This window comes from Pituophis catenifer, unplaced genomic scaffold (assembly GCF_029215685.1).
Source record: "Pituophis catenifer annectens isolate HBS135680 unplaced genomic scaffold, rPitCat1.0.hap2 SCAF_2, whole genome shotgun sequence".
NCBI classification, from domain to species: Eukaryota; Metazoa; Chordata; class Lepidosauria; order Squamata; family Colubridae; genus Pituophis; species Pituophis catenifer.
This window is the reverse complement of record NW_027256882.1, coordinates 90,360,433-90,381,751: the sequence shown is the minus strand read 5'-3', so window position 1 is coordinate 90,381,751 and position 21,319 is coordinate 90,360,433. Positions and strand designations below refer to the sequence as shown.

The 21,319-nt window shown below is 40.6% G+C and overlaps 1 protein-coding gene across 2 annotated transcripts; it reads left to right on the top strand.

Annotated features, from left to right (window-relative positions):
- The first annotated feature begins 3,412 nt into the window (after nucleotides 1-3,412).
- On the top strand, nucleotides 3,413-20,944 carry TSPAN17 (tetraspanin 17). Of its 2 annotated transcripts, none has more exons than XM_070933798.1 (8): nucleotides 3,413-3,499; nucleotides 10,736-10,786; nucleotides 13,743-13,889; nucleotides 15,163-15,333; nucleotides 18,337-18,462; nucleotides 19,029-19,076; nucleotides 19,399-19,515; nucleotides 20,061-20,944. In XM_070933798.1, the coding sequence occupies exons 1-8, from the start codon at nucleotides 3,413-3,415 to the stop codon at nucleotides 20,124-20,126; spliced, it is 813 nt and encodes a 270-aa protein (XP_070789899.1). In that variant the 3' UTR covers nucleotides 20,127-20,944. The 2 variants fall into 2 exon arrangements, with proteins under 2 accessions (XP_070789899.1, XP_070789900.1); XM_070933799.1 differs by having other exon boundaries at nucleotides 19,029-19,082.
- The last annotated feature ends 375 nt before the right edge of the window (nucleotides 20,945-21,319 follow it).

Here is a 21,319-nt window from a genome sequence, read left to right as displayed (position 1 = left end):
TAAGTGGCAAAGAAATGACAAAATAGGGCCTTAATGATTTGGCTACTAAAATAGCTGTCAGGAGTAAAATTTATTTAGGGACTGGATAGATAAACTGACAGGAAGAATATAGTAAGGATGAGGGGAACCTTTTTGTGGAAGACAGGAAGTAACCAAAGTTACTATGATAAGAAAGATGTGAAGTAGTATTGTATTTCAATATAATGTTGTAGTAGTCCATCAGTCATTTTAGGGAAGTGCTTGAATTATGTTTTATCCTTTCTTTGAACATCTCTCCCCACTTACTTTCTTATTCAAAGGCAATGATATTCATATGATTATGGAACACGCATACAAAATAGAGTTGGAAGGGACCTTGGAGGTCTTCTAGTCCAACCCCTGCCCAAGCAGGTGACCCTACACCAGTGATGGCTAACCTTTTTGCCATTGCATGCCAGGAGAGGGGGGGGGCGGGGGAGGGTCGCGCGCGCACGTGCCCATGCGCATGTGTGTGCAACTCCCTCCCCGCTCCTGGTACGTGATGGCCTGGTAGGCCCGTTTTTCTTTCTTACCTGGTTCCAAATCCTCTCTGTGTATCTGGGAACGGCGAAAACAGCCTTTCCCACTCCCTTGGAGGCCCTACGGAGGCTGAAAGGGCCCATTTCCCAACTCCCTGTGGGACAGAAAGTGACATTTTTTGCTGTCCCCAGCCTCCAGAACCTCTCTAGGAGCCTCTCTAGGAGTCTGTAGGAGCCTCTCTAGGAGTCTCTGGAGGCTGGGGACAGGAAAAAACGTCACTTCCTGTCCCACCGGGAGTGGGGAAATGGGCCCTTTCAGCCTCCGTAGGGCCTCCAAGGGAGTGGGAAAGGCTGTTTTCGCCGTTCCTAGATAAACAGAGAGGATCTGGAGCCAGGTAAGAAAGAAAAACGGGCCTTCCCCACGCCGCCCCCAGGCCTTCCAGAGGCAGGAAACAGCCTGTTTCCCTACTTCTGGTGGGCCCAGAAGGCCCGAAAATCAGCTGGCCGGCACGCGCATGCGCCCCAGAGCTGAGCTGGCGTGCCCACTAATATGGCTCCGCGTGCCACCTGTGGCACGCGTGCCAAAGGTTCGCCATCACGGCCCTACACCATTCCAGAGAAATGGCTGTCCAATCTCTTCTTATAAACTTTCAGTGATGGAATACCCACAACTTTTGAAGGCAAACCACCGATTGTCAGAAAATTTCTCCTAGGTTGGCTCTCTCTTTGATGTTTCCATTTGTTACTTCTTGTCTTCCCTTCAGGTGCTTTGGAGAATAGGTTGACCCTTTATCACAGCCCTTCAAATATTGGAAGACTGCTATCATGTCATCCCAAGTCCTTCTCTTTGCTAGATTAGATATATCCAGCTCCTGCAACACCCATCCTAGGTTTTAGCCCCCAGACTCCTAATGATCTTCTTTGCTCTTCTTTGCACTCTTTCTAGAGACTCAACATCTTTTTCATATTATGGTGACCTGGACGTAGTATGCCAAGTCTGATCTTACCTTGGAAACCTCGGACAAAGTGACTTGGGGTCTATCTTCGAAGTCCAACCACTGCATCAACCAGTTATGACCACTGCATCACATCTGTGGTCGCATTACTACAGTTTGGGCATGTGGCAATTGGCTTGCACTTACGATGGTTGCAGAATCTTGAGGTGGTGTGATCTGATTTGCAACCTTCCCAGCCAGCTTCCACAACCAAATTCAATTGGGGAAGCTTAACTGAATTAATTTAATGACGGTGTGATTTGCATAATGACCTCAGTAAAAATGGTGATAAAACCAGGTCGTCTTTGATTATTCATTTATTATTAATTTGATTCATCACCAAATTCTGGCCCCAATTGTTGTACATTTTGACTACTTATTTTTTTAGACCTAATTGAATGTCTTTTTTCCAGATTAAGAGAGTAATATCACTTCTATTATTACTCCACAACTCAGGGGTGAAATGCTATCAGTTTGGACTGGTTCGGCCGAACCGGTAGCGATGGCAGTGCGAGGCCCCGCCCAGTCATAGTTACTTCTTGGTTTTAACCAGGAAGTAACCTGTTTTTTACCCTCTGCGCATGCACACATGGTGCGTGCACTTCCGAACCGGTAGGGAAGGTAAGTAGATTTCACCTCTGCCACAACTCTATGATGGGCCAAGGAAACCTTTGCCTTAAATCTCCAAGTAAGCCTCCATGGCTTGAGTGGTCTCAGCACAGGGTAAAATTCAGCAGGTTCTGACAGTTTTTGGAGAACCGGTAGCGGAAATTTTGAGTAGTTCAGGGAACCAGCAAATACCACCTCTGGCTGGCCCCAGTGGGGTGGGAATGGGGATTTTGCAGTATCTTTCCCCTGGAGTGGGGTGGGAATGGAGATTTTGCAGTATCCTTCCTGCTATGCCCACCAAGCCACACCCACAGAACCGGTAGTAAAAAAAATTGGATTTCACCACTGTCTCAGCATCTAGGTCTCCTGAGCCCCACTCCAATGCCTAAACTAATATTATTAATTCTTGTTTATTAATGTAAAGTTGTCTGGATTTTTTAAAATGGAGAGCATGTGACACATCTTCAGCAGTTGGTCTTAGATGTCATGAAGGGCAGCAATGTTTGCTCTATTCTGCTCTCTCACGACAGAAGCTCATGTCCATTTTCCCTTTAGTACTTGTTTAAAGGGGTGCAATTTTCTGTGTATAGTGTGCATTTTTGCACAGAGCTCCCCAGGTGGGAGAGGTCCCTGGAACAACAGCAGGTTGACTGGAATTTTTTGTGACTAAAAGGGGCTGCTTTTTCTGAGAGGGCAACATAGGATGATAGAAAGCAGAAAAGCATACTGTAGTCTAACTGAAGCATTAAGTGCAATTCCTGGGGGGGGGGGGGGAGCCTAACTTTTAAAGATGTGTTTCATTTATTTAAATAATTAAATTTGTGCATCACCCTTCTCCCCACAAGGCCAATACAGGTATGTATGTATAAAATTGCAATAAAAGACAAGTTATAACTATGAGGAGGAGGAAGGGAACATTTATTGCAAATAAACGTAATTTCTTTACGTTTGCATTACGTCTTGGAAGGAAGGGGTTCTATTTCGGGCCTCAGCAGACCTTTGGGGAAGGGCCTGGCGAGATCGGTTAGAGGGGATCCTGCAGCTGTGCTGAGTTCCCGAGTGCCCTCACGGAACACGCTTTCTGAGAATCCAGCGGAGAGAATCCAGCGGCGGCGGCGGCGTGGGAAAGAGCGCGGGAACAGACGGGCTCTGCCGAAGTCCGGATAGAGGAAGCGTGCACGCGCGTGCCGCCGCTGCGGCAGCTCTCCCTCAATTCCGCCAGGGGGCGGGGTGGACGAGGCGGTCCCGCGGCGGCGCTGGGCCTCGGCTGAGGGGCAGCATGGGGCTGTGAGCTCAGGCCCCGCGCTCGCCATGCCAGGGAAAGCCCAGCACTTCCAGGGTCCTCAGGTCAGCTGCTGCGCCAAATACCTGCTCTTCGCCTCCAATGTGCTCTTCTGGGTGGGTGAGCGCGAGCAAGCGAGCGAGTCGCGTCCCGCGGAAGCGGTCGGTCGGTCGGTCGGTCGGAGCGGCGCTTGCACCGCGCTCCACCTGGACGGAGGGGAGGAGGAGGCCAGGACGGATGGAGCGACTGGGCTTTGACTGCTGTTCCCACGTCCGTGGCGTTTGCAGTGAAGTCCGGGGTCTGGGGGCGGCGGGTGGGAGGGACGGAGGTCGGTCGGTCGGTCGCTGGCTTCCTGGGAAGAGAGGAAGGGAAGCTGCCCTTCGCCTAGCTAGCTGCGGAATCCTTGGCAAAGGCTCGTCACGCCAGGCGGGTGCTCGCGGCGTCCGGATGGTCCCGCGCCGCGTTGAGCGTGGCGGATTCGGCGCTCGAAAGTTTTTGGGCAAGGACGTCCTTTGGTTCCCACCAAACCTCTCGCTGCGCCCGGTCTGTATCTGAAACCCGGCCGCTGTCTTGCTCCGAGTCTAGCGCCTGTTCCTGCTTCGATTTCTCGGCAATTTCCAGCAGAAGCAGGAAAAGGTTTTCCTACCATCAAACGTGTAACCCTTTGCCTGTCTGTTTCTGACACAGCATTGTTTTCTCCTATCAACCTCCTCGGGTGGGGAAAAAGTTATGACTGTATTTAGCAGTGTGTTGGCTTCGATTCACTGCCGGCATCGTTTAGATCTTTTCCTGAAAAGCCAGTTCCTTTAGTAGACCTGCACTCTGAAGTTCCTTAATCCCTTTGTTTTGAGGAAATTCATACTGCGAAAAAAAAAGTACAGCTGCCCCACCTCATTCTTTCTTGCATGTATTTTACATAATGTCTATTGTAAACCCCAGGACTTGTATATATCTTAATTTGGGCTCACCTTCATACCTGGTGGAGGCCTGATGTCACATATTTTCTGAACTCTCCTCACTGAGCTTTGTAAATATGGATTATGGCAGCATGACTTGTTCAACAAACTCTGGTTCAACAAGCCATGACTTAGCACATTGTTGTAACTCCCAATCTATCCTTTATAGGTTGTTGGATGTAGCTGGGATCCCGGCTGCATAAATATTTACTAAATGATTATTACAACAATGTGATAATGAACTATTATATAATAATAAATGTGTGGGTATTCTGCAGTTACATTCGTAGTCTAAGTAGTGGAAATTTAATAGTTCAAGTCCTAATCAAGGACCTAAGTATTATTAAGGTAACATTTAAGGAAACATTATAGCAGTGGTCCTCAGCCTTTTTGGCACCAGGGACTGGTTTCGTGGAAAACAATTTTTCCACGAATTGGGGGGGGGGGGAAGGAGGAGTACACAACCTAGATCACTCACCCGCACAGTTTACAATAGGGTTTGCAAATTTGCATTCCTTTGAGAATCTAATACCTGATGATCTGAGGTGGAACTGAGGCGGCTGCAAATACAGATGAAGCTTTGCTCACTCACCCACCGCTCACCTCCAGCTGTATGACCTGGTTCCTAACAGTGGGGACCCCTACTGCATAGGCAGTTTCAAGCAGAGTGGAGTGTTGTTTTTATATAAAATTAGAATGTTCAGGTCTGATAAATTCAATAGATTAATAATTTAATTAAATAATAGTATCATAAATTATTATGGTTTGTTGCATAGTTAGCAAGATGTAAAAACTGGATTTGGCATTTTCATCCACTTATTGGGTCCTTCTCGAGGACCTGGGATAACAGATGTTGATGTTTGATGGGGCTAAAAGAAATGTCACAGGATTTAAGCTGTTCCGAGTAAAGCTGCCTTTTGCAATTGACTGAATTGAATTTGTCAGTGCCGATGGTGTTTAAGCGGTGCTCCAATTGTTTTGGTACTGCACTTGTGGTGCCTATTACTATTGGTACTATCTTTGTTTTCTTTTGCACTTGTGTATTTGTATACCAGATTGCCTACTCATGACTTTCATTGCATGCTTAGTTTTGTCCCTAAAGGACAATTATGATGTACGGTAATTGTGTTATAGTTGAAGGGAGTTTGAGAACAGCAGTTGATTGTAGTAGTTTTTATTTTTTTCCCTTATTTTGCTGGTCCCCTTTGAATCAGAATTATCTCATCTTGAAGTAGATGCCTATATTCATCTAGCAAACAGATTAATTTGAGACATTTCCATATCGTATCTCCTATTTAATAGATACTGCTAGGCCATACACATCTTATCCAATATACAGTATGCTCCTCTATCTTCTGTTTATTTTACAGTATATACTTATAAATATTTAACTTATACATAAAATATTTATTTTGCATAGTAAATAAGTAGTACTAGAAATTAGTAATGAATTATTTTACTACTTACTTATAAATGCTTCACCATGCAGATTAAACAACAAAATCAGCAAAAGATAAACACTCATAAACTAGCAGTTGTCAACAGCACCTGGAAATTAACAGAAATTAAAACTGTTAGATCAAAATCCTCATTATCAAGGTAAAAACAGTGTTAATTTTATAGCTTCTGTAAAAAAACAAATTACACATTTTTTTCACAATTGAACAATTTTTTATGAACTTTATTTGGGTGCTATGGAGAGTTCCAGCAGGGAAGACAATCTGAAGTGGCCAAAATTGTGCAAGGTTTAGGACTAAACTCAATCTGTTGACAAGCAGAGTGAGACATATCTGGTGAATTTCTGATCAACAGAGGATCTTGCAGAGCAGAAAAAATGGGCCATGGTTGCTTTTTGGGTGCAATGTTCCTCAGGGATACAAATAAAGCTTTAACCTGCATGATGAATTTATGAAACATAGAATTGTCTTATTACTAATTTGCATCATTGTTGGATTACTTATCAAATCAATTTGGCTTTAATTTATTTGTGGCAAGGTTTAATTTCAATTTGAATGCAAGTAAAAACCTGCAATGGCTGTCTTCTAGAATGACTTTTGTCAAGAAATGAGTATATGGGGAGCAAATAAAAAACCAAGTGATTTCTGTAGGTAATCTCTCCATGCGCCTGATCCATCCCCACCAGTAGTGGTTTTCACTTACCTTCGCTACTGGTTCGGGACTATGAGCGCTTGCTTCGCTCACGTACGGCGCTTCTGTGCATGCACAGAACCTTTTGCTCATGTGCAGACCATCTGTGATGACGTCCGGGCGGGTGGGCGGAGCCTCCCACCGCCACCACTACCGGTTCACCCAAACCGGGCCAAACTGGTAGAAACCAACCACTGATCTCCACCCCCTCGCACATCATAGAATTTGGAGATACTGACCTGTTTTTGTAACACCAGGCCATTGCTTTCAGTATGTATTCCTCATTGTATGCCTGCTTACACTCTTGCAATCCCTTCCTCTCCAATGTATATAAATACAAGCATTAATTAGTTAATTAAGAGCCAGTTTGGTCAAGTGGTTAAGGTGTTAGCTTAGAAACTAGGAGACTGAATTCTAGTCCTGCCTTAGGGATGAAAGATGACTAGGTGAACTTGAGTCAGTCATTCTCTTTTATTCCAACCCACCTCACAGAGTTGTTTTTATGGGGAAAATAGGAAAGGAGTATTATGTATGTTTGCCACCTTGAATTACTTGTAAAGTAATAATGGCTGGGATAAAAATCTAACAGATAAAGAAATACTTTCCTTCTTGTTAATTATCCTAGTGCCAGAGTGAGCAAGGGAGTGGTTAGGAGGGAAACAAAAGCAGAAGGTATGAAACTGAATAGTCTTGTCAGTTTTGAGCCAGAAAGAACAATTGCGATCATGTGATTTCCCACTGAGTAGCCATTTTGCTTAGCAATGGATATGCTGGTCCTAATTGTGGTTACTATGCAAGGGCTACCTGTATATGGGGGTGTATGAGGGGAATATAGCAAATTGCTTTCCAACTTTGGAGTCATTTTTAGGACTCCAAATGGGTTAATAATTGAGAGCTGAATGATCTGATGGAATGTCTAATTCTGTATTGAAGCATTATACTCTGTTTTAGAAAGGAAACGCTATGGTTGCTGATCTGTGAGCCTAATAAATTTTAGTGACAGAATAGAAGCTCCTTATTTATTATGCAGAATATTTATCTTTCCTCTAGAAGATTTACTGGTTTCGTACAACATACACCTACTTTCCTCTCTTTTTCTTGCTTCCTCCCACTCTTAAAGAAGAACTGTGCCCAGTTTGAACACTGTTATTGTAATTACTTATAGGTTGATGGAAAAACCAAAGGAGAAAAATAAATCAAAAAGACATAAATACCAATATTTTGTATACATCAAGGACATGATCAGAGCAAGTTGGCAAGAAAATATGTTAAAACAATGTTTGCCAAATAAAAATTAAATTCCGCCAGATACTGAAACTCACCAAAAAATGAGAAATTAATATTGGGAAGAATGTCGATTCAGCTTCTCCAAGATCGATTTGAAAGAATCATTGCCAAGTGCAGTCTTCCAGATGTGTGGGGACAGCAGTTTCCAGAACTCCTAATCAGTATTGTGGGATGCAAAGCTAGGAAAGATTAACAAGTGAATTTTCATATTGGCTATGAGTTGGCAGGAACCTATTGTTTAGATCAGTGATGGGATTCAATTTTTTTTACTACCAGTTCTGTGGGCATGGCATGGTGGGTGTGGCTTGGTGGGCGTGGCTCGGGAAGGATACTGTAAAATCTCCATTCCCTCCTCACTCCAGAGGAAGGTTACTGCAAAATCCCCATTTCCTCCCGATTAGCTGGGACTCAGGAAATAGAGAATAAATGGGGGCAGGGCCAGTCAGAGGTGGTATTTACCGGTTCTCCAAACTACTCAAAATTAACACTACCGGTTCTCCAGAACTGGTCAGAACCTGCTGAATACCACCTCTGGTTTAGATGCAGAATATAGAATAACAGAATTGGAAAAGATCTTTGAAGTCCTGTAGACCAACCATCTGCTCAAGCAGGAGACCCTGTACCATTCCAGACAAATGGTTATCTATTCTCTTCTTTAAAACCTCCAGTGATGGAGTACCCAAAATTTTTGGAGGCAAGCCATTCCACTGATGTTCTGTCAGGTAATTTCTTCTTAATTTTAGATTGCCACATGATGTGATGGCTTAAGGCAAGGCTGTCAAACTTGCGATGACACATCATCATGTGACTTATCACAGCTTTCCCCCCTTCACTAAAATGGAGGTGGGGATGGCCAGCGTGTGACACATCCGGTCTACGGGCCGCGAGTTTGACACCCCTAGCATAAAGCATAAGGAAAAGAAAAATGTTAAAGTCAGAAAGAGATTACTTAAAATTGATGGGAAATAAGAACAGCCCAAATAACATTTCCAGCTTTTTCTTGACTGTAGCCTGGGGCTTTATGTTTTTTACAAGAAAAAGTTACAGAGTGAATTTTATATTTTTAGTTATGCACAATATAGATTATATTTGTGTGAGTCGGCAAGTGTTGCTAACTGGCATTATTGAATTGGAATGAAATTTTTGGCGTAGAAGTTTCATGTGAGAAAACTACCTAAGAATATTTGCTTATTTGTTTATTAGATTTTTGTTCCTGCCTTTATTACTTTACGATATCAAATCAAATAAGTGAAAAACTAGGATTTGAGGTTTGGCATTCTTCTGATTTTAGACTTATATTTTAATCTTATTTTTACTAAGGTGAATGTGAAGTGAATTGAAATACGGTTCTGATTTTGTATCCAGAATTAATAAGATTCTGGATACAAATAAAACATAGTTTTCCCATTTTCATGTTCGGGGAGATTGTGGTCTAAGCTATCCATGAGAGAACTATTGAGGATGCTTATTATTATCTTAATGATTTCTTATTAAACCAATATAATTATGTCTACATTGGTCCTATTTTTAATAATATTCTGCATATTGTATTGTTTCTTTGATTCCTGGTGTAGATTGGCCTTGTATAAGGTCGATTTCTGAATTCTTCACATTCCACCTATTGAGATAGCCCTCACAAAGCCCCATAGGCAATGGCAAACAAATAGCAATTGACATTGAAAGAGGGCAGGGTTTATTCTGTGGGCAGGGGAAGAACTCTGATCAATGCTGCTGCTGTTTTAGAAATGTTCCATTCTTACAATGGGAACAGTATAGCGATTGTCTATACACAGTGCTAAGTTTGCAACTGCTCCAGATGATGTGTTTTCAGCCTTCTGTTTTCCAAGGCTCTCAAGTTAGACTCCATATCCAAATGATGGGTATCCTGCTAGTGTTAATGGGGTGGCAAATGACAAGGATTTAGTTTGATCTAGTTTATGTATACAACCATAAAGTTGGCTTTGCTTGGTTGGAGAAAGTTAAGATTCATGCTCGGGTATTGACTCTATGGAGACAGGCAAAATCTCTTTGCTAAGCGAGACAGTTGTTAAGTGAGTTTTACACCATTTTATGACCTCTCTTGCCACAGTTAAGTGAATCACTGCAGTTGTTAGTAACACGGTTGTAAAGTGAATCTGGATTCCCCATTGTCTTTGCTTGTAAAGGGGATCACGTGACCCTGGGACATTGCAACCGTCATAAAAATGAGTCAGTTGCCAAGCATCAAGATTTTGATCACGTAACCATGGGGATGCTGCGAGTCATAAGTGTGAAAAACGGCACTTTTTTCAGTGCAGTGTAACCTTGAATGGTCACTAAATGAATGGTTATAAGTCAAGGACTACCTCCACATATATTGATAGAATGGAGTGCAAATAATTGGCAATTTCTTTATGCCAAAATAGGTTTTTGTTTAACTTGCCTTTAAACTTCCAGTTTTCGTTTTAATTCATACCCTGGCAAACTAGAATATCTCCTGTGAAGAAATAGACCTCATCTGAGTCTAGAACCTTCAGTGTGCAAGCCAGTTACCTTATTTCTTAATCTTATTTTTCACTTATCCTGTGAATAGAAGATGAGTCAGCATAAGAGGCAAACATTGGGGTGAATCATGATCTGTCTTTCTGCAGAAAACTATAAAATGAGGAAGGCATTGTGCCATTCTTTATCAGGTCCACGTGAAAGACCATGTGTACACATGAAGGTTTAATTAAGCTGATATATTGCTAAAAGCCTATGCACAAGAATCTTCTCAAGTAACAGTCAGCATCTGCTTAAAGTTAGAGGGTCCACAGTACTTAAGGGGGTGGGGGTGGAATTTGTGGTTGTGTAGGGATTCTAAGCGGATCCCTCTTTTGGGCCCCTCCCCCTGGCTCTGCAGTCCTTCTACATTCTTAGTATAGAGCTAAATTGCTCCCTGTTCTTATCCTGTGCATGATGGTGGCCTTTTCTCTTTTGCAGTTGCTGGGGGCAGCTTTCCTAGCCATTGGTTTGTGGGCTTGGGCAGAAAAGGTAAGTATGGCCAGGAAGGGAATTTTTTTTCTGTTTGCTATATCTGATCCCATCTTGGTATCCAGATAATAAATTGTTCTGGTATGAGTATATGAACCATACCTGGATTATGTGAATTGGACAAATTATTCACATATCTTGTTGTCTGAGCCCTTTGAGGATATCACTTTCCTGCTGGTTCCTTACACTGAATTGATTGAAATTTCTTTTCGCCTTACTGGCTTTTTTTAAACACATAGCTGTTAACATTTATTAATGTTTATTTTACTTATTTTATGAAAAGAATAGTTAAGATTCAAATTTGGAATAAAAAGTAAAAGATGACAGAACAAATACTTATGCTGTAATCTTAAACATACATTGTATATAGATTTTAACTGGTATCAGCAAGTAAATTGTATTTAATTTCTGGGATTTAAGCCTTTATTAAACATTTGATGAGGGGGATTTTTGCACCCATCAGAGTTTTAGAAACATTGATGATTTTTTTTTTTTTTGATAACCCATGATCAACCTAGATATAACTGTAGAAATATAATGTTTGTTTTTCACCCAAGGGCTACATTTGGTTTTATAGTGGAATGCCGTGGACCAGCCTTCAGAAAATAGTGGGGTGGCTCCAGGAAAATGTTAAGTTTTATTTAAATTCAATAAAAATATGCATAATTAATTCAGTAGTTCAGTTACATGTAGGAATTGAAATTTGCTAACCATTTTTTGGAATTTTACTCGAAGACTTTGGGTCTGCACGCAACCTGGGGAGTTGGCTAAAAATACACATTTGAATGAAATGTGTATATTATACTACTGGATCAAATAATGAGTCCTTCTGGTCTAACACTATTTACAATTAGCCAGCTAAGTGCCCATGGGGAGCTAAGGAGCAAATTCTTTTGAATATAAGAACGTTTCAGTTGTTTTCTATATACTTGTTTTTCAGAGTTTCACTATCTCTGTACATGTAAATTTCATTCAGGTGCCTTTTATTTTCCCACCCTCCATTTGTTCAATCATTTTTATAGCTTAAGTATGAGCCTAGAACACAATGAACTGTGCTGAGTCAGGTCTTTGAGAACATGTGCTGAGCAATAGCTGGTGAGCCTCATCATGTTATATCTTTTGTCTCCAGTCATTTCACATACTACCAGCACACTTTGATTTTCTGAAACCAAATATAAAATAACATTTATATATATTCTCCCTCCCCCATGCCTGACCATTTCTATTTTGTGAAAAAGCAGTGTAGATTGTGGTCACTGGAATGATTTCCTATTGAGAATGGCTCACCTTCCCATTTGCCACCAACAGTATTGCTTGATGCAGTTTTCATGACAAACAGCAGCCGAGAGGTGGAGGATTTTCATTTGGAAACTGGCACTGAGCCCAGATGAGAAGGACATTTTAGTTTGTTTATTTACTTATTTACAGAAAAGTATGTATTGCTCCCCTCATAGTACTCCAGGTGGATTACATAATTTAAAAAATCATATTAAAATAAAATAGCATAATTATATGCTGTCCTCCCAAATAGCTGCTCAATCATTATAACTTCCCAAAAGAAACTAAAATCAATCACCAAACATCCAATTACCACCTTGCAAAATGTCACCGAAGAGGATGCTAGGTGTAGCACAGGTGTACCACTATCTTTGGCTTCGTGTCCTTGTCATCTGATGCAGAGAATGGAACAGTTGGACCCTGAGGGTATCCGGGAGCCAAAACCATGTGGTTTTATAGAACAAAATCAGCCCTTTAAATTAAAATTGGAAAGCTGTTAGTAACCACTGCAGCAACAAAGAACAGGATGTTTTTGCCTGCTAGAATTCTGGCTACTTAAAAGCAGCCTAGAATTTTGGCTACTTAAAAGCAGCCTACTTAAAAAAACAGCTTATTTTCCTTTCTGCACCTGTTCACCTTTTCTTTCTCATCACTTTATTTATATGTATATATAACATTTTTAAAAAATCATTTACAATGTAAATAAATATGCAGAATACATGTGTGTGTTTAAAAACTATGCAAATTCTTCTGGGTAAGCTAAGGTTTGAGAGTTCCTTGGTGCTCTCTTGAGCTTGCGTGTTTTCTTGCAGACGTTTCATTACCAAAACTAGGTAACCTCATCAGTGCAAGTCTAAGCTAAGGTTTGCTCAGTTAATTCCCTTTCTGGCTTTGTGATTAATGTACCACTTCCTTATCCAACCAATCTGTAGAGCTGGAAATTATTCCCAGAATTTCCAGTCAGGAATCTGCATATACACTGCTCAAAAAAATAAAGGGAACACAAGCAGAAGACATCCGAGATCTGAATGAATGAAATAGCCTTATGAAATACTTTGTTCGTTACATACAGTAGTTTTGTGTTCCCTTTTGAGCAAAGGGAACACAGTATTTCATAAGGCTATTTCATTCATTCAGATCTCGGATGTCTTTTGCTTGTGTTCCCTTTATTTTTTTGAGCAGTATATTTGAAAGGTACCAAGTTGAGGGAGGCTGATATAAATATATAGGGTTTTTTTTAAATTTGATTTATATGCCGCCCTTCTCCGAAGACTCAGGGCGGCTTACAATGCATTGAGCAATAGCCTTCATACTTTTGTATATTTATACAAAGTCAGCTTATTGCCCCCACAAACTGGGTCCTCATTTTACCTACCTTAGAAAGGATGGAAGGCTGAGTCAACCTTGAGCCTGGTGAGATTTGAACTTGCAGTAATTGCAGGCAGCTGATGTTAATAACAGTGCTTTAGTCTGCTGCGCTACCAGTTTACCCTTCACACACCATCAGGCAGTTGGTATAGTAACTATTATGTATGTAACCTCAACAATGGAAATTCTATGCCATTGGTTTTTTTTTATTCATCCATATATATATAGGAAAACTGATTTTTGCTTGAGGGAATTTGGCTGTGGTGTCACCTTCAGCTTTGTGTTTTTGTCTTTCTCTATCCCTATCCAGGGCGTTCTTTCCAATCTCTCATCCATCACAGACCTCGGTGGCTTTGACCCAGTCTGGCTTTTCCTCGTGGTTGGAGGGGTGATGTTCGTGCTGGGTTTTGCTGGCTGTATTGGGGCACTGAGGGAGAATACATTGCTCCTCAAATTCGTATGTCTTTTTCTCTTTTTGCTTTGTTTTTTTTTTCCTGTTGGTGTAGCTTAATGGAAACTGGGCTTCTGTGGATCAAATCATGATTTGGCTAAGAACTCCCAAGGTGACATTGGGAAGCAGTTCTTTTTCCTACCCTTAGTCCACTTCTCTTTTCAGAAGAAAATAGTCATATTAGTATAGGTTCTCGACTTAGAATCACAAGTGAGTCCAAAATTTCTAATGTTAAGCGAGACAGTTGTTAAGTGAATCTTGGGCCATTTTACATCTTTTCTTGCCACAGTTGTAAGTGAATTACTGCAGTTCTAAAGTTAGTAATATGGTTGCTAAATGAATCTGACTTCCCCATTGACTTTGCTGTCAGAAGGTTGTAAAAGGTAATCACATGACCCTGGGAACACAGCAGCAGCCATAAATATGAATCAGTTATCAAGCATCCGAATTTTGATCACATGACTATGGGGTTGCTGCTGTGGTCATAAGTGTGAAAAATGGTCATAAGTCACTTTTATCAGTACTATTGTAACTTCAAATGGTCACTAAATGAACTGTTGTAAGTTGAAGACTGACTGTGTATATTATAGGATTATGGAGAAAATTCACACGTTAGCCCTTTGAGCACTTACAAAACATAATGTGGTAATTCTTAGTGTCACATTATTCTGACACTGGATTTTGGAAACTAGGCAAGGACCTAGAAAGTTTTATGTAGGCTTTGCTGTATGGGAGCATAATAGAAAGTGAGTTTTATTTTGGCACTGGAAGGAAAACAAGACATAACGCTTCGAATTGGAGTATTATGCAGGAAAGGTACGTTTATCTTTGAGAAATGAATAGGATATACAAGTTGGAACAAGGGGCATAATACAGGTTGAAATGATAGTAAATGATAATACACCAGTGTTATTGGTGGAAATTATATTTGTCCTGGGAGATCTGAAGAAAAATAAAGTATTAACTCAATTTCCCTCGATTGCCATGGCAGGAAAACAATATAGAGCTTTGAAGCCATACAGCCATATGAATTGAACTTTAAAAAAATAGCTTACTAACGTAAAAATTAACTAGCAATACAACATTTGTTTTATTTTGTCCTTCAGTGCATCAGCTATCCTCTGACAAAATTTTAAGCAAAGCTTTCTTTCCTTCAACTTGTGCTTGTCTAGTCAATGTGAGAGTGAGCCTTAACCCTGGAGCAGGATATTATACTCCCACACTGATGGGAGATCTTTTGGCCTTGAACACTAATTATGTACCTCTCTTTTGGCACCAGTTCTCTGTGTTCCTGGGGCTCATCTTTTTCCTGGAGCTGACAGCTGGTGTCCTGGCCTTCATTTTCAAGGACTGGATCAAGGATCAGCTCAACTTCTTTATTAATAATAATGTCAAAGCATATCGTGATGACATAGACCTCCAGAACCTCATAGACTTTGCTCAGGAATATGTGAGTTATGTAAATTACCTAGAGCAATATGTCTGTTTGTAATGTTCGTTTATTCTCAGGTGATAGGATGCTTCTTTGGAAAAACTCTGGTAGTAACATGACAGCTTTTGAAATATTAACCAGTCCCCAGTACCCTGGATTTACAAAGCCACCCCTAAAGATCTCTTCATGTTATGTGTATATACACATATACATATGTTTGGTCTCTACCCTTTGAGGAAATATTCCCCCCGAAATTCAGCTTCCACTTCTCACTCTTAGATATAGGAGATACCATTTGTATAAATTATTGTGCAGTGTTTCAATATAGAAATGCAAGAGGCTGTTATTGTTACATGCTCTTAAGCCCAATTTTTGGTGTGTTTATTCAAACATTGTTCTGTTCTAAACTACACAAGGTATTGCAGGAGATTATAAATTCTTCTGGATTATGTTTCTTATTTTAAACGTGGTACAATAAGGAGTACTACATAGTTATGTAGTTGAGAAGGGAGAATTCCAGCGCTGCATTAAATCCCTTGTAGGCACAGGAACAATTATTTTCATAGGTCCTTGTTGTGGTAATAATCCAGATGCTTAGCATTATAGATATATTCCCTGAAGCTACATTATTCAATAAGTCACAAGGGATAAGACACAGTAGGTATCTGCATAATAAAGTAGGAATGATGCCTTAAATACACTTAACTTTAGGATATATGATTTTTGACTTTATTGTCACTTTCCTACTTTGAGATTTTCTTTTTAACTTGAAGTAGTTTCATGGGAGTTTTGTAGGTTTTAGGCAAGACCTACTTAGGTTTTAGGCTTGTTGTCCCCATTGGAAAGTATGCAAACGGAGAATTTAGTTGAAAATATCCTTTTATATCATCCATTATTTTTTACTCCTAAATTTGAGAAAAAGTCTGTTTTGTTAAGCATTAAACAAGTTTACTTTCATAGTCTTTTTTTTTACCTAGAGAAAGGTGAGCAAAAATGTGTTTTGGTGTTAATTATATGATCAACAATATTGTAAAAAACAACAACACAATGCTAAGATGATTTTGATCAGAATGGCAAGATGTTGTTGTTTAATCAGTGTTTAAAACAGTGTTAAAAAGCTTTTCTTTTCAAGAGCTTTTGCATTAATATCTCTATAATTTTTGAGAATGACAAACCTGTGTCCTAGTGCAAATTAAAACATAAATTAAAAAAATAAGTGAAAATCACTGTGCTAACATGGCAATGATAAGGAAGTATGCACCACAATTTATCACTCAGTATGTCTGTATGTGTATATATATTTATATACATATTTTATATACGTGTGCTTATTGCACACTGAGTATTTAGTCTGAATAAATATTCATCTGACCAGATCCTACTATCTTATTTTGTCGCTTTTCATTCCTTAAAAAGAACAAAGCAAATATGGATCATATTTGTTTTCTATTCCAGAAGGGACCAAATGCATAAATCAGAAACTGGATAACAGTACTGTGTAAATGGTAGGGACGTGGTGGCTCAGTGGCTAAGACACTGAACTTGTCAATCGAAAGGTCGGCAGTTCAGCGGTTAGAATCCCTAGTGCCATGTAATGGGGTGAGCTCCCATTACTTGTTCCAGCTTCTGCCAACCTAGCAGTTTGAAAGCACGTAAAAAATGCAAGTAAAAAAATAGGGACCACCTTTGGTGGCAGGTAACAGTGTTCCGTGCTCCTTTGGGGTTTAGTCATGCTGGCCACATGACCACGGAGACATCTTCAGACAGCGCTGGCTCTTCGACTCTAGGGGATAGTGTCGGGAATGACTAGCACATATGTGCAAGGGGAACCTTTACCTTTATCTGTGTGTAAATACCTCATTAAAATATTTAAGAATAATATCCAGTGAAATATTGGATATATCTTGACAACTTTGTTTAAGCACATTGTAACCCAGCGGCCCCCAACCTTTTGGGCACCAGGGACCGGTTCCGTGGAGAGAGATTTTTACATGGACCAGAGGCAGCGTGGTTTCGCATGCTGCCTGGATCCCGTGGATGGGGCTTCGCTTGCTTGTGTGGCCTGGTTGCTGGCATACCACCGCCCGGTGCCAGTTGGTGGCCTGGGGGTTGGGGACTCCTGTTGTAACCGATCATCCCTGATACCATTCTTATATCATGTGAATGTGTGTTTCAGTTTTATGATTTGAACTGAAATACCTTTTTTTTCTTAAATTATTTTTTAAAGAAATGTAATTGCATTATTTACACAATGGAATTTAATGTTTATAGCTTTAAAAAGCCAATACGTCAGCATATTTTTAACTGGGGTTTGGGGGAGGTGTCAAATTCTTTTCACTAGTACTAAAATGCTTTCAAGAACTCCTTTCAAAAAGCTATAAATATAATCATGGGATTTTGCACAAGAAATTTAAGATTAAAAGTGATTAAAATGGATTTTTTAAAATCCTGCACAGACCTGTCACCCTTTCATTTACTTGACCGTGTCACAAACACTCATAATAGAAGGGGCTTGCTGATAGCAACATACTATAATGCTCCAGGTGAACCAGATGCTTCTTGAAAATGAGACAGAAGAGTAATTTTAGGGATGTTGTTTCCCACATGCATCAGGTCATCGTTATATAAAAGAGAGGGAAGAACAATAAGGTAAATACAGGAGAGCAGCAATTTGAAAAGCATGATTGCAGACAAACCTCACCAAGTGAGCTAACAGTGCAGAGCAAATAATGAGTGTGGAAGTTCTCCTGTTTCCTGTGGGACTCATCATTAGACAATTAAAAGGTGTGAAGGCCACTCCAGAGGTGAACATGCCATCTCATGGCTGATAATGAACCTGCAACATTGCAAAATTGCTCCCTGTATTAAACCTTACACGTTCTTAAATCATTTCTCCATCTCCTGTTTTTATTTTCAAAACGTCCACGCTGGTCAAAGTTCATTCATTCTTTTTGCTCAGTGCTGCAGAGCGCTGCAGTTTTCTGAGCACTCCTTCCAGTCTAACCCTGTCTCCCTCTGCAGTGGTCGTGCTGTGGAGCTCATGGACCTAATGACTGGAATCTCAACATTTATTTCAATTGCACTGACTCCAACCCCAGCAGGGAGCGCTGTGGGGTACCCTTTTCCTGTTGTGTCAAGGATCCTGCGGTAAGGAGTTGAAATATGGAAATAAGAGAGATGGATTCTCACTTTTCTCATCCCCTGTAGACCTAAATAATGTCTGAGCAGGTTTTTTTTTAAGGTCCTCGTGTTAACCTAGGAATCTAATTGTGTGAATTGTTAGGAAAATAGTATGTAGATTAAATGCAGCCTTATCCAAAACGATAATTTTAATTTGGAGAACAAGCGTGGTGTAGGGATTGAGCTGTTAAGACTAGGAGCATGGAAACCCAGGTTGCAGGTAAGGAGGTAGCAGTATGTATGCTGCTTTGAGCTCCTGTTGGAAAAGGTGGGATACAAATTTAAAACATAAATAAATAAGAAAATGAGTGTCATTCATATATTTGTCATTCCATGGGATTCCTTCACCATGATAGGGCAGAATGGAGGTGGAAAAGAGGAGAAGAGCTAAAGCTGAAGGTAGAAGTTGCAAATTATTTAAAAGTGTGTGGAATGAAAAGTAAATGCTGAAGATATTTAGGGGAGAACCAGTGAATCTCTTTTCTGGGTTCCAAGGATGATTTCAATTAGTTTTGTGTCTGTTCTTTTGACAGGAGGACGTTCTCAATACACAGTGTGGCTATGATGTCCGCCTTAAACTGGTGAGGGTCAGGTTGGTGTGGTGGGGACATTTAGTGGAAAGAATGAGGTGGCTGTCTGTTCAGAAAAAAGGCAGGGCCAGCATAAGCATAAAGGAATGGTCTGGCAAGGGCACAGGTTCTGAAAAGGATCTGCATGGGAGTATTAAAATGCCACTGATTGCAACAGAGCACATGCATTTGGCCATAAGTTCAAGGGAAAGCCTCTAATTAGGCTACAAAAAATTCTACTGGATTTTCTGAATTTGGGCTGGGGGGGAAGTGATTACTGCACTTTGTGCTGCTTTTAGAGTTCTTCAGGTGCTCTCCTGTACCTTTTTTGCAGGAACTGGAGCAGCAGAGCTTCATTCACACTAAAGGGTGTGCTGGTCAATTTGAGAAGTGGCTCCAGGACAATCTCATTGTAGTGGCAGGGACCTTTGTAGGTGTGGCACTTCTACAGGTATGAGCTTCCATGTTACTGAGAATTCCCTCTTCAAGGAACCCCGACGTGGAAATTCCATCCATCCACCCATCCTTGATGTGCAACTTTCCTAGGACTCTAGGCTGCAATTTCATCCATTGACCAGGAGAACAGCCAGAAGTTATCAGAAATACAGAAGGGGAAAGGACCAATTTTGGAGTGAAAATAGGAAGTTTTAAAGTAGTAAACTGTTTTCATTGTTGCTTTTATGAACCTTCAATTCCCCCCGACCTCAAAATGATACTACCACCATACTATGGTGCCTAAATTTGATAACTAGTTTTATCCTATTTAGAGCATTTTACTGGAAGATTAACTCTGTTCTCTTGCCACATACTCTGACAGAGCAAGTACTTAGTCCAAATGAAATTCTATTGCACACGTGTTCAGGGTGGATGTGATATTTTTTCATTACTAGAAGGTTATTCTTATGACATCTGGAAGATTAGGAAGGCTGGTGTATTGGGTATTTGTGTGCCACAATAACAAACATTTCACAAGCATGTCTTCAATTTGTATTTCAGATATTTGGTATCTGCCTGGCACAGAACCTAGTGAGTGACATCAATGCTGTGAAAGCCAATTGGTGACACCAGAAGAGAGATTTTGCTGTCTCCTACAGATTCCCAGCTCTCTTGAAGGACTGAAGCCAAGTCTTCAAGCACAACCACTGGGTGCTGCTAAGCCATCAACAGGCTTCTATTGGGGGTTGAGGTGGGGTCACCAGTATTAATAACTACCTGATGCCTTTCCATAGCTTTCTCTTCCTGACTGGGGCACATATGTCATGTAAATAGTATTTATGTCAGGTTTCTGGAGATTCCTTTGACCCACTGCAAAAACTGAGGAATTAGAAGCACCTCTTATGCATATAGCCTAGAAGCAGCTCTGGATTTTGTTGTGTGACCACCGGAGGCCCCTATTGATGAGGTAGCATGGCTCATGTGGCTTCTACTGAGGAAGCTAGTGGAAACAATGTCCTAATCCTGCTGCCTGGAGCAGCTTCACACTTATACCTGTCCTAGGCCTCTACTTGAATTCTCTACACTCTATTCACCGTCTGCTCTGCTCTCCTGCTTAAACAGGGAGATTAAGCCTGAGTTCCCTTGTTCAAATTAGAGTTACATCTTATTTTGTGGATCATACTGTTGGTTTTTGCTATTGTCCTAAGAGGTCAGAAACAAGCTATTGGGAAGATGCTATCATATTTCGTTGGGGGCAATAATCTTCAGCCTTGATTTTTAAGGCTTAAATTCTGGCAGATGTGGATTCCAGTGGCAGTAAAGCCTGTCAGAACCAAACAAATCAATTCAGTCCAATTCACAAATAGTAAACCAATGGTGAACTAAAATTTTCTCTATTAGTTTAGAAATACATGACACTGTAACAGAAATGAATCTGTTCTGAGCATTTGATTGCACCCGTTTGTACATTACAGAATCTTACAAGTTACTTGAACTTAGAAGGTAAATTTGGATATGTCTAATCAGCCCCATTATTTGTGTGACAAATGTGCAGTCTTTTTTAGGCAATATCTATTTCTCTGAAGGGCCCACAAAGAGAATTCTAGACCTCTTGAACCAAGTTCTGTCCTTGGCTGGATATAATGCAACCTTTTGTTCCAGTAGTTGGCTCATAGCCTTGCAGAGTACTTGTGTTTCATGGAATGGCACAATATTGAGAAAGATTTTGCACTGATACATTTCTCTGCACTGCTATAATGTAGGTTCCACTACTTCCTTTATTTTTGGTAGGAGTTTATCGTCATCTCCCTGGACTCTGT